A 13,724-nucleotide genomic window follows, 5' to 3' on the forward strand; every position below is an offset into this window, starting at 1 on the left:
GAAGGGTGGAAAAGAAAAAAAATACCTGCATCACAACATGACCAAACCTAAGGATAGTAATACAAACTCGTATATGTTCTAGAAATTAAACAAAACAATCAAGTTTATTTTTATGGAAGTAATAAGTGACATTAAAAATCGAAAAGAACAGAAATTATCTTATATATGAGGAAGGTCACTACCAAGACCGTACCAAGGGGTTTGACCCAGACCTCCTCCCCCTCTGAATAAAGTCTTCGCTGCTATCCGCTCAGTTTCACATATTTTACAGTAAAGATTAACTAGAAATAACTGAAAGCATTTTAGAGTGAAAAAAATATAGTCAGTTAGTACCTGTAGGCATTTTATTTGTTGATTGTCTTTCAAAAGATTTCTTTAAACACAAATGTCTATTGTTTATAACAAATATGAATAAATAGTAACTACATAACTTAAGCTTTTTGTCATAACTTTGTATTTAACTTAAGCTACTTAAACTTTTTATGCTATTGCTCTGTTATTAGAGTATATTACATTGGCGGAAAAGATTCAGATTCTTTTGATTTCGTTATCGTTATTAAAATTTGGTTTTTAAGTTTCAATGACTATAGGCACACATCACTCTTAATTTAAAGTTTGTTACTATAAATTATTCGATGATTGAAACAAGCCTACACAAAAAAATATGTTTCTCAAAAACAAAATTCTTCAGTCACTTCTTCTATCCTAGTTACACCATACGGAAGACAGCCAGTAACTCATCATGCAAAAAATAAACATTTCCTTAAACAGTGGCAAATAATTTAAAGTAGGTATTAGTAATAAATTACTATGATTATTTTCTCTTTAGTTTCTTAACCTATGAGCTTGTCAACCCGTGCGTTGAGGAAATCACTATTTTAGAATATTTAGGTCAAATCTCGAGTCTATTAAAACTAATAGCAATTTGGCACTTGCATCAGCAAATTATTTAGTGCAAAATTATTTGAACATATAGTGCATATCTTTAACAAAACAAAGTCATATATTTTTTTCATGGTGTTGTAAAGTAAAGATATTTTCTATGTAGATTGTGCGATACAATTTCTAATGATTTCAACGTCGGAAAATAGTAAGTTTCTATTCTTTAACAATGCTAAGGATAAAATATTAATGTAAATGAAACAAAATTACTGCATTTCATACCCAGATTTCTTGAAGGACTTTACCTACAGGACCCTATTTAGTTTTTTTGCGTGGATGGTGGTTTGCCCAAATAATTTTGTTTGGGGTCGGGCTTGCGAAAACAATTTTTATTTAGAAGGTTTAAAGTTTTTATACGTTCATTTTAAAAGCAATTTACGAATCAGAGAAACTTTTTTCAGGAGAAATGGTCTGAAATCGTCTTTCTACCTCTATTGTTAAGTCATTTTACGAATCAGAGAAATGTTTCAGCGAGATAGGGCGTTCAACCCCGGTATTCCCCCCCCCCCCCCTGAATGCGGCCCTGCATGCCTGGTCCAAAAAACGTAAATAGCTTTGCTTAAAGAAAAACAAAAGATTACGAAAATGGTAAAACTCTATTGAAAAAATTATATGGTGCAAAAATTACATGGAGAATATCATAAAGGGAAGTTAGGCAGTTTTCTGTTCTCGTATCGCCAATAGGACAGAATTGCAATTAAAATTCGGTCAGATCTCTGATACATACTATCCTTTTTTATGGAGGAGGGGGCTCCTTAAAACAGCAAAGAACAAAGAAATTTCATAAAATAACTAAAGATGTCCTAAAAAATACAAGCTTCTGACGAAGTTCCGTTTGGTACTGAGTATCCCTGGCTCCAACAATTTAAACGTTTCGGTTTCATAAGCCTCCATGGGAGGTAAATTGAAAGGTCGATCCGAAGACGCTATGTTTTGCCAAATTCTCAAAATAGTGTATAAAGAATATCTTGGGAATGAATTATGGGATCCATTTGAAATTATTAGATATTGTTTTGGAGGGCCCGGTAAGCCTGTAATTTTGACTAGGGAAAAGAACGGAGCGATCAGAGCTATATTTTTGTCTCCAATCCTCCCAAGAGTTTTTGCACTACCCAGGTTATCTTAACCGAGTTCCCACAATAACTTGAGGCAGTTTGAGGTTAATTTCAAATTATCCGAGAGTGTGGGGAGACCAACTACACGTTTCAATTTTCGTTTATGAGAAGAGGCAAATATAAATCAAAAGATGTTGATGAATCCCGGTCATCATAGTAGTGCCTCTGCAAAATACCTGGAACAGCTTCGAGGAGCGAACTAGAACTTTTGGATTATTCAAAGGGGCAAGGAGACTTCAAATTTGCCTTTAAGAGCAGAACACGAGGGCACCAATCGTTTTTGTGCCTCTGATACACCAAAAAAAGTTTTGATACTATAGCCCCGATTAGATTATAAGGAACTTATAATCCATACCAGAAACATCACAAAAACTTATTTACAAATAGTGACCAGAGGACTGTAACTTGGTCTGCCATGAAATGTTTTATAGTACCAGTTTTTTTCGCTTTAGTAAAGACTAAGTAAAAAAATGTCTTTTTTTTAGGTGAAACTAAGGAACAACATTAAAACTTAAAACGACCAGATATTATCACATATATGGGGAGGGCTACCTCTTCTTCAACCCTCACTCTTTACACTAAAGTCTTAAAATTCTTAAAAATACTTGTCATTAAAAAAATAAATTTTTTGTGTAAAGAGTGAGGCATGAATTAGGGACAACCCCCTTTATTTGTAAAATAAATTTTCTTTCTTTTTCAGTTTTAATGCTACTATTTACTTTCAATCGAAAAAAAAATGCTTTTTTACATTAAATTTCTGACCATTTTAGATGCATGCTGGAAATCTCTTCCCATCCGTGTAAAATTTTCTTTGGCAAGTTTTTCGCAGAAACTTTTTTCTCCATAGGAAATTCTTCCCGAGGAAAATCCCCCACAGAAAATTTTTTGTATCTTTTTCAATAACAGATACTATATACAAACAATGAGCAAATTACAAAACTTACATCCCTTATCCCAGTGACCAAGGAGCGGGGGTCAAGTCATCCCCAGAGTCATCGCTATTGCACTTTTCAACTATAGCAACATAAACAGTTATCTAAAAATCTTGATCAGATGACAGTGATGAAAAATTTCATACCAAAAAATTCATGCAAAACGAAAATATAGCTCGTGGTACGTGTCTCCGCGGAAACAGGTAATTCACCTTTCTCAAACCAAACGCTAACGAACTACGAGCCCAGAAAAACAAGAGTGAAAACAATAGAAAAAGAAAAGTGACAAAAACTATCACAGCATGCAGACAGGGACAGGGCCAAGGCAACCCTCATTAACATATATTAAAAAAAGAAGAAATAAATCCGGCTTTAAAGTTTGTGACATCCAATTTTCTTTTTCTTTTTTTTTTGACAACAAAACAAATACTTTTTATGGATGATCTTGACAGGCATTTATTTCATGACTTTAAATAAACACTTTAGATAAATTAAACTTGAAAAAATCCCTTCTCTTCATGCCCGTGATAGATATGAGACCAAGTGATCCCAATTGTTCCAACAGTGTTCCAGATACAGCGCGACTCCGGTATTGTATTACTTTAAACATGCATTGTGTTCACCACCTCCGTCACTTTCTGAAGCAAATGGACTTCCACGATTAGCAGGTAAGCCTGCCGTCACCGGTGCGATGTGGCGTCTAGTTCCAGAGCAGCAGCCAAAAACTGAAGACCTCGTCAAAGATTTCAGTGACAAGCATATAGTTCTCGATGGCAGGGCACTGCTTTGGGGAATCTCTTGGGAAAAACTCAATTTATAATAGTATCTGCCAGAAGTGCGTTGACTACGTTGTATGGAAATACGGATTGTAAAGGACGTCTGTGGTTTCGAACGGATGCAACCAATCACCTTCAATCAAAGACATCACCCATTTGAGACGGAAAGGGACACGGTCATAAACGCAGATCAACTTTAACAGAAATTGTGGTGTTCTCTACAAAGAAAGAAGTGTTCCTAAGCAGCTTCAAGAATAAGCAAGCAATCATAACCATGACCAGTGAGTACCTGACCAAAGCTGGGTGACAGGTATACCAGGCAGAAGGTGACACTGATCTTCTCATTGTTCTAACTGTAGTTAAATCTGCTTCTTTTATAACTACTCTCCTGGTTGGATACGACACATATCTGCTTATACACCTTTTTATGAGGCAAAGACAGGTAGCTAAGCGATCTACTTTTACTCAGAGCCTCGAGCTAGTGTCTCAAAGAGTAAAATTTGGGATATAGATGCAGCGAAACTCAAGCTTGGGTCCACGCCTTCCTTGGGCGTGATTCAACCTCTCGTATCAATGTCATTGGGAAGTCAGCGGAACTACAGCTTGAGATAAAAACGATGAGTTTTATGAATCCGTTAAAATTTTTATGGCCTACTACCCACCGAGCAGGACATTTTAGCAGCTGGGGAGAAATCAATGATGCTTTTTATATAAGTGCCCAGGCTCAATTTCAACCCTCAATCAGCTGCGTTATCTTAAATTTATCGTGGAAGTTATAGCATCTGCTTCGTATGAGTCTAAAGTTCTCCCTCCCACCAGTGATGCAGCTTCCATTAATTTCGAGTTTATTTGCAAGTTACATCATGAAAAACCCTGGGATATAATCTCAACCCTATCCATTTCGGTTGGGTAATTCACAATGGATTATATTGTCCTATTTTTGGTGAACTCCCAGCTGCCCCCAATTCTCTTCTTGCAGTTTTTCATTATAGCTGCAAAACTGACTGCTCAAATATGCGCTGCACTTGAAAAAGAAAAGACAAGAAATGTACCTGGGCCTGTGGACCTTGTAAGGGAACAAGTTGTATTAATTGTTTTAAAACTGAGTTTCTTGGAGTTGATTATTTGGATGATAAAGAAGATCTATGAATTATTGATATTTCGATTTTTTATCACATTTGTATATTATATAACTGAAAAAGTCGAGAATGTTTTAATTGTTAGTTAAAACATTGAATTGGGTGATAGTTGTCATTCTACATTTTAAGAGCGGTTACTTTCAAATTAAGCGTGGTCTAACGCTAAATCCATATTTAAATGAGAGTTTTTATTTTATTTTCAAATAAAAGTGATTTTCATAATCACCGAGATCTATTACACTATTCTAAACATCAGTTTTGTTGTCGTACGCCTATGTATGGAAACATGAAATTCAAACCCTCAAACTCAACCTAAAAAAACCATTTGTGAAACAGCTAGATGAGTAAACTTTGCATATTTGGAATCAGCACATTTTTCGATCTCGGTAGTCAAAGAATCATTTCTGTTGCGATTTGTTCCCGGTCAAACCCTTTCGGGGACCAAACTCTTTTACTTAAACTTGGTGCGCATTTTACTTAACACCTTATGTTGAAGTTGACTGAAAATGCACACAACGTTTAAATTTATAGACAATTGTTACAAGGATTTCACAACATTCGAAACATTAAGAAACTTTCGAAGCAAGTATATCAAAAGCACTCTTGAGAACCGAAAAATTTATTTTCCACTTTTTAGTCCATTTGTAAGGTCGCACCAATTTTTGGCGAGAAAGCATCTAAAAAGAAAGTAGTTTTGCCCTGATTGCCTTGAAACTTAAAAAGCATGTAGATAAGGACTAGAGGACGTCGATGAAGATAAAAATATGGACAAGTCGCAGAAAATATTTGTTATTTATAGTAATTTCTGTTTACTTTGAGATTGAACTATTATGACTTTATGCCTGCTTGCCTTAGGTTTTACAATGTCTCTTTACTTTCTTGCAATTTTTTTTGAAGACCATTTAAAGAAAAAAATTACCGCTTCCAAAGTCATCAGTTATTTTTGTATTTCAAAAAAATGATTTATTTGATTGGCTTTATTGGCAATGGTCATGGATCACACACAAACCACTAAATCTTAATTCAGACATAGTTAGCGGCAAAAACACAGATGTTCTCTTTCTGAGAGTTTTGAAGACCGTTTAATGAGCAGCTGTTAAGTAGTAAACTGGTGGTTGCTAAGATTACTCGTAAGATGCCTAGCAAAACTGTAACATGGCCAAGAAAGTTTTCAAATTTGTGGAATCCAATGAAATTGTTGAATCTATTCAAGCACAATTTTTCTGTAGAATACCTGATCCAAATAGCTACATTTCTGAAGTCATTGGCGTACAAATTTGGATTTTCCCTGGGCCACAATGTTATCTGGTTAAATTTATTCTGCTGTCCTTGAGTCGCGCCATTTTTTGAATGAAACTTCTAGGACGGAAGGATAAATAAATAGCAGAAACAAGCAATAATCCGGCATATGTATTTTTTTTCTATCTCTATGGTCGAGTCTGATCTCAAGGGACAAGAGATTCCACGTAGCTGTCTTCAATAAACTTCAATGTTCTATCAATAGCCTAAGTCAAGGTATTTTTTTTTCATATGGAGAGGGTGGTCATATAAACTTCGGAGGGGACTCATTCAACTGGAAATCAAAAATTCTAATGCCAAATTTCAAAGTCAAAAGTAATAAGAGGCAATCAGCGCCTCTTACAGGCCATTTTTTCCTAAAAGCGTTTGATTAAAATTTCTAGGTATCCAATTCGTTCAGCCATTTTGGTCAAACAACTGTCCTCCAGGGGGTTTACAATCCCCCGTCTCCCTTAGCCCCTGGGGAAAGGTTTGTAAACTATGCAAGTTGCCCATTGCTAACATATAAGGTTTCTTATTTGGCAAGGAGACCCTGTTTGATCCTGGGTCTCCAAAAAGGCTTAGCGTATTTAGGCGGAAATTTAAGGAAATGTTAAGAGAGATGCCAGATACAATAAAAACACACTATATGTTTACTGGTTGTCGTAAGAAAATGTCATAAGAAAATTCTCGTGTCTTTTATAGCTGTTCTCCCTTGAAAACATTCAAACAAATTACGAAATAACTATCTAGAACAAAATAGTCTAACGGTCAAATAACTATGCCTATGGGAAAGCCAATCCGAACAGTATTATAGTAGGGACGCAATAATATATCCTAAGGGACCTCTATCCATTCACATCCTGATACTGGCATTTTTAAGCTACTGAATATTTGACAAAGTTCCTTGAAGATTTTTTTCTACAAGGCATTTAGTACTGGCAACCAGATCCAGTCACTGCACGCCCTAGCAACCAGATTCAGTCAATGCGTGACTAGCAATCAGCAGGCGGTATTGATTATTGGTCTATTGTGCAAATTAAATAAAAAAACAAGCTTTTTAAATGAAAGTAAGGAGCAACATTAAAACTTAAAACGAACAGAAATTACTCCGTATATGAAAGGGGCTTTTCCTTCTCAACGCTCCGCTCTTTATGCTAAATTTTTTTTACTGTTTTAAAATGTAGAGTTAAGAGAAAGAGTCAAACTTTAGCGTAAAGAGCGGGGCGTTGAGAAGGAAAAGCCCCTTTCATATACGGAGTAATTTCTGTTCATTTTAAGTTTTAATGTCGCTCCTTACTTTCATTTAAAACACTTATTTTTTTTATTTAATTTCTGAACGTTTTTGAATCAATTTATGTTTTGATTTTGGCTCTCCGCAGAGGAATAATTAAAACGAAATTTGTAGATTTATTTTTTTTTGGCTAAATGGCTTTCTCATAATTTTGACCGAATGATTTTGAGAAAAAAGAGTGGGGGAGGAAGCCTAGTTGCCCTCCGATTTTCGGTTAATTAAAAAGGCAACTAGAACTTTTAATTTTTTACTAATGTTTTTATAAGTAAAAGATATACGTAACTTATAAATTAGCTTACGTAAAGAATCTTTGTATTCTTATGTTTTTATTACATATATGAGAGGGTTCGCCCCCTCGTCAGTAACTCGCTCTTAACCCTAAAGCTTAAATTTTGTCCCAATTCATTAAGAATGATCCCTGAATCACAAGTGCCGCAGAATAAATAGTTGAAATTACTAAAAATACTTTTAATGCTGCTGCTAACTTCCAGCTGAAAAAAAACTTTTTTATTGTTTTTTTTAAGTAATGCTAGTAAATCCTGCGCTCCCTTTATGGAAAATTTCTTCCCCCATGACAAATTCCACGATGGAAAGTTCCCCCAGCATATTCCCCTCTTCTCAACCGATGCCTCCAACCAAAAAATCCTCCTGAAAACGCCTGTACACTTCCCAATAACCATTACTATATGTAAGCACTGGTCAAAGTTTTGAACTTGTAACCCCTCCCACGGGGACTGTGGGGGAATAAGTCGTCCCCAAAGACATAGTTATAAGGTTTTTCGACTACGCTGAATAAATTGGCGATCTCAGAATTTTGATCCGTTGACTTTGGGAAAATAATTAGCGTGGGAGGGGGGCTAGGTGCCCTCCAATTTTTTTGGTCACTTAAAAAGGGCACTAGAACTTTTCATTTCCGTTAGAATAAGCCCTCTTGCAACATTCTAGGACAACTGGGTCGATACGATCACCCCTGAAAAAAAAACAAAAAACAAACAAACGAACAAATAAACATGCATCCGTGATCTGCCTTCTGGCAAAAAATATAAAATTCCACATTTTTGTAGATAGGAGCTTGAAACTTCTACAGTAGGGTTCTCTGATACGCTGAATCTGATGGTATGATTTTCGTTAAGATTCTGTGACTTTTAGGGGGTGTTCCCCCTATTTTCTAAAATAACTCAAATTTTCTCAGGCTCGTAACTTTTGATGGGTAAGACTAAACTTGATGAAACTTATATATTTAAAATCAGCATTAAAATGCGATTTTTTACGATGTAGCTATTGGTACCAAAATTCCATTTTCTAGACTTTTGGTTACTATTGAGCCGGGTCGCTCCTTACTACAGTTTGTTACCACGAACAGTTTGACATGGTTGTTACGTAATTGTTTAAGGGACACTGTTCATATATGTCTGTTGCCATAGGGAAAAGTACAACAGATTATGTAACACAGTTAAAAAGTAATTACGAGACATAATGTAATAGCCGTAGGTGTTAAAGTTTACACACGTAAATCATGCAACTTCATGGATCCCTCTCGTTTCGCAAGTGCACTTGTTTACATATGGAAATTCAAGGGAACCATGAAAACGAAACAAGTCTGGAAATGAGATTGGGTTGGAAGACCTAATTTTGAGAGTCAGCGAAAGCACACGCCAGAATGATTCCAAATGTTGGCTATTCAAATGAATGGATCAATCTAAATTAAGAAGCAAGCTAGCATGGGAATTCAAAATAGGGTATTAACAGGTGGTACTTTCTAGTGGTGATTAAAGGGATAAGGAATTTTAAAGTCCATTGTTATTAATTGTTTGAGTCGAGCTAGATAAGGACATGTTATGTTAGGTACTGAAGTCAGTGAGGTGTTACTCCAGCATCAAGGCACAAATGTTTTCACTAGTCAGTTACCGATCCCATATTTGAAACTGAATGGCAATCATTCACCTTATCGTTTCTTTGGAAGGAGTTTCAAAGTATCCTGTTTTATTCCACATATTTTTTATTAGCCTTTTCCTCCAAAAACACCATTTAAAGGCTGAGAGAGGTTACTGCGGCTTGAAACTGCGATTTTTGTCTCTACTGTTAAAACTATCAAAACTAGCTAAGCCTCCCTCGCCATTTTTTAGCTCCGGTGCCTATTGATGCGAACATGGCATTAATTTTATTATTTTTAATATTTACTTTTGTTTGGGTTTTGCAGGGTTTTTTTTTCGTTTTTGCTAAGGGTAATCGTATCAAACTACTGGCCATAAAATTTTGGGAGAGGTTGCTTCGAGTTGAAACAGCGATTTCTATTTCTACTGTCCATAATAATTAAAAACCAGCTAGGCTTCCATCGTCATTCTTCATCACCAGTACCCATTGCAGCCAAACATGGCGTCAATGCTATTAATGCCCAAGTTGGTATAAACAGCGGTATATATTATCCTAGTCTATATAAATTCCGTGTAGCAAAGAAAACACAATGGTTACAGACTGCTGCAATTTCGTAGATACAACAATCATGTTATAAAGATTACAGTATTTCTTGAAAAGCTTTTACAGTATTAGAAAAGCTTTAACGAAAGGTCCAATCCTTGTTTGGAAAAAAATGTTAGTGCTATATATATATATATATATATATATATATATATATATATATATTCTACAGGGGCATCTACTGCTATCACTCATACCTTGCACTTTTTAGTCATAGTCATAAAACGAGCGACTATCATTACATCATTAATACTTCCCCAGCCTAATCAAGACTTACCAGCTTCCTTGTTCATCATGAACCCCCACCTATGCATCACATTCTTCCTACCTGAATAAAAGAGCTTTATATCACCCAATGTCATGTTTCTTACTCCTGGGATATGCCTTTCTGAAACTCCTGATAGGTCCAGTTCGAATTGTCTGAATTCATCAGCTAAAATATCAACACGATGTATGTTTCTGAGAGTTGTAACATTCCAAGTTACAATGTTCGTATTCTTTAGATCGTTGAAACTATTGTGACCACAGGGAAAGCAATAGTCCTAGAACCAGTGCAGGACGGGGACTCGCACATCTTCTCATATCTGCATGAAACGTCTAAGTCGGCTTAGAACTGGATAGCAAGAAGTCCCTGGGACCTCCAGTTGAATGGCTTTGTACGATCCTGGGCCAAATCTGGCCACAACATGGTTTTCCAAAATTGACGATACTCTTCTATCATCAAAAGTCAAAATCGCGCACGGACAATCTCAAGCCGATTATCCTCGACTCACTACGTATTCATGCCTACAAATATTGCACTTCCACGGGGAGACAACCTATATTATATAATTTATCTAGGAAGAAGATTTTCAGCCCATAAATGTCTACCAAAACAAACCAAACCCAGAAGAATTATTCATCAGAATCTAGTGCAAATGCTGTGTTGTTTACTAGGCCTTAGCTTCCTTGGGGGAGGGGCTACTCTGCAGCGTCAAACTGCAGACCTGTTAGCAGTCATAGTTTTGGTTAGGAAAACCCTTAAGGGTCCATCCTGATCTCACTTTGAGGCGACGAAAGCAGAATTTCTCTGTCAGGGATAGGGACTGAGAAATGAACTTAGGACAGAGAGAGTGAGACACCAAACCACCTAATAACACCAGAACAGCTTTAACCTCTTATACCCAACCTATACTCGTCAGACTATTTGTCAGGACATTTGTACATCTTTCAAAGTTAACCTTTGTAATTTAAAAATGTTTGTATTGAAAAATTTTAAAAAACACTAATCTAATACTTTTTTTGTCTACTGCCCCATCCGAAGAAAATCTCTATTGCCACAGAAAATCAAAAACTAATGTTGAAACTGTTAGGTTAGGGATTTAAAATAATGTTTTTTGCGCGGCCTGCTTTCCATAATTCTTTGTCACAGTTACTATATTTTGTTTCTAAAGTATTATACTATCATCAAGTTTTGGTATATTTTAGATCTTAGACACCGTAATTCTTGAGAATGAATTGTTTAACAGACAAGTACCAAAATATTATACCTGCTTTCATTATATTTTCATTTATTAAATTCTGTATATTATTATTCTATTGTATAACTGTATTATATTTTAATACGTCTATAAATATTTTTTACTCTGAAGGGCTTCCTGCTTCTCAAGTATTTTCTTAGCAAATAAAAATCAAATAATAGTTGTCGAAATCATTTTGTAGTTAGTTAATCCGCTTCGCCGTCTTTTCATGGTCACGGACGTTCGAATTCGATTGTGCAAGAAAGGAAAGTGAAAGGGCTAAAGATTCGCTTTCTTTATATACATTCTTCTTGTTGTTTTCTTCGACAATCAACACGTTTGTGAGCTCGAATAACAAACAAATGTAAATATTTGGCTATTTGGACAAAAGACATTTTTTTTTATATTTGTGTTTGATGGTTCGTGAAATCAAAACAAAGCCTGGTAAACAAATTGAAATCTTGTAGTTTCTATCAGCTTAGTTTCTTGAAAACATATCTAATAACAGCCTACTAAGCCACATGAGCACAAGGGTTTTTCTAGCTCTTGTCTCCTTCTGAAATATTGAAAATTGGACATTATTTTTTTTTTGTACAACATAACCGACATATATTTTTGTTTTTATGTTCCCCCCCTCCCCCACAAAATAAATTTGTTTCTGATCCGAATAAGTCAGTGAATGATGTTTAAAATCAACTAAAATAAGGAATATAGTGCAAATCATGCGCAAATAAAGGCTCTCGTTCCGTAAGTTTACTAGTTTTTACGCCACGCTCCGTGTCTTAAATTTAGAAAAATGAGAAAATGATATTCTAATCACCGGCATAGTAGCATTCTTTTTTCAGAGAAACTGTAGTTTCTTTCCAGAAATTAAAACACATTTTTCATGTCAATGTAGCCAAAAGTAGATAACTTGAAATCGAATGGCTACCTTGGAATTTTTGCTCAGTTTTGTTATTTCCTACATTTACTTAATTTTTGTTTTGCACCACAAATGGTAGAAAATGTCAAGTTTCTGTGGGGAATCTGTTTTGATACTTAAATAGGACACTAGAACTTACAATATCCATTTGAATAAGTACTTTGTGAAGGCACTCGGTACCATCTTCTCTGAAAAGCAAAAACAAATAAACGCTCATCCGTGATCTTCCTTCTCAGAAAAACTACAAATTTCGCAGTTTTGTAGATATGGACTCATCACTTCTGTTGAATCCGCTAGATCATCTCAGTTGTTGTCAATGCCATGTTGTTAATGTTTTGCAATGGTTGTCAATGCCAATAAAACTGTATTATTTGAACACTCTTAATCCACTGCTCTGACAAACTGGTTTCATTTGTGTGCATAAAATAGTAAAATTATTACTGGAATTTACGAACATTGAGTATCTTGTGACTGGGTCTTAAAATTGGCCAGAGCCAACAATCATACGAACATTGAGTATCTTGTGACTGGGTCTTAAAATTGGCCAGAGCCAACAATCATCTATTAGGGCTCTGATTCTGATCTCTACAACTTCTCAATGACACAAAAGATAACTAAAATACATTACAAACGTATTATCTACTTGCATGGCAACATATTTAGTAAGTGTTGGATTAGTTTATATTTATCAAGTGTTAAATTGTGGGATGTCATTATGATTTAACGTGGGCTGAAGAATATATGCAAAGTAAAAGAAAGCTTTCGATCATGGCCAAGTTTGGCTTTTTAAGGTTCTCTTGTTAAATCCCTTTTTAGTAAAGAATTGAATTCCCATTTATGGGTAAACCGTATAATGTATAGTAAACGATAAACCTTGTAGTAATACATCAGTACGCGGGTTTTTATGTTCTGATTGGAAAAATGTACTTATTTCTCTCTTTCCGTGCGCTCAAATCATCACATTTGCGAAAAAGTTACTACTACTATAGACAATTCATTGTATTACCTATACTCCTCGGGGTCAACCCTTATCCTAGGGCTACTGCCATATTAAAGGAAAGTGACATCTTAGACATCATAAATCCGATTCAAGAGATGAAGTTCCTTTTTTTCTCTATATCAGTTACAATATTTTGCCAGCCGTGTGTATGTGCTTACAAGTATTCCGAAGTGATCTCCACCGAAATGGTCTGAAATTTCCAGCCGTTACATTGGAACAAATATTCTTCAATACTAAATACAATATCTTGCCCTAATGGGCACTGCAGTTCTAGACCTGAGCAGGGGAGCAGCAGCCCTTCTTTTTTTGACGTCTGACATAAAATTCCTTTCAATTTATAACTTTACAC

The 13,724-nt window shown here is 35.5% G+C and overlaps 2 protein-coding genes across 7 annotated transcripts in view; one reads left to right on the top strand and one right to left on the bottom strand.

Moving 5' to 3' along the window:
* The window catches only part of LOC136029026 (uncharacterized), a 113,841-nt gene that overhangs the window by 22,782 nt on the left and 77,335 nt on the right, over positions 1-13,724 (bottom strand). For 2 of the 6 annotated variants that reach the window (XM_065707054.1, XM_065707048.1), the window contains exon 1: positions 12,515-12,538. The exons of 3 other annotated variants lie outside the window; for them this stretch is intronic. In XM_065707054.1, coding sequence (XP_065563126.1) covers positions 12,515-12,523 — 9 coding nt within the window. In that variant the 5' untranslated portion in view covers positions 12,524-12,538. Of the gene's footprint in view, positions 1-3,001; positions 3,116-12,514; positions 12,539-13,724 lie in introns of those variants that run through there. One more of the 6 variants, XM_065707051.1, reaches the window with a different exon arrangement.
* The window catches only part of LOC136029025 (uncharacterized), a 37,462-nt gene continuing 24,678 nt past the window's right edge, over positions 941-13,724 (top strand). The window contains exon 1 of the mRNA XM_065707047.1: positions 941-1,090. The gene's annotated coding sequence lies outside the window, so the exon portion shown is untranslated. The remainder of the gene's footprint in view (positions 1,091-13,724) is intronic.

Source organism: Artemia franciscana, chromosome 7 (genome assembly GCF_032884065.1).
Source record: "Artemia franciscana chromosome 7, ASM3288406v1, whole genome shotgun sequence".
NCBI classification, from domain to species: domain Eukaryota; kingdom Metazoa; phylum Arthropoda; class Branchiopoda; order Anostraca; family Artemiidae; genus Artemia; species Artemia franciscana.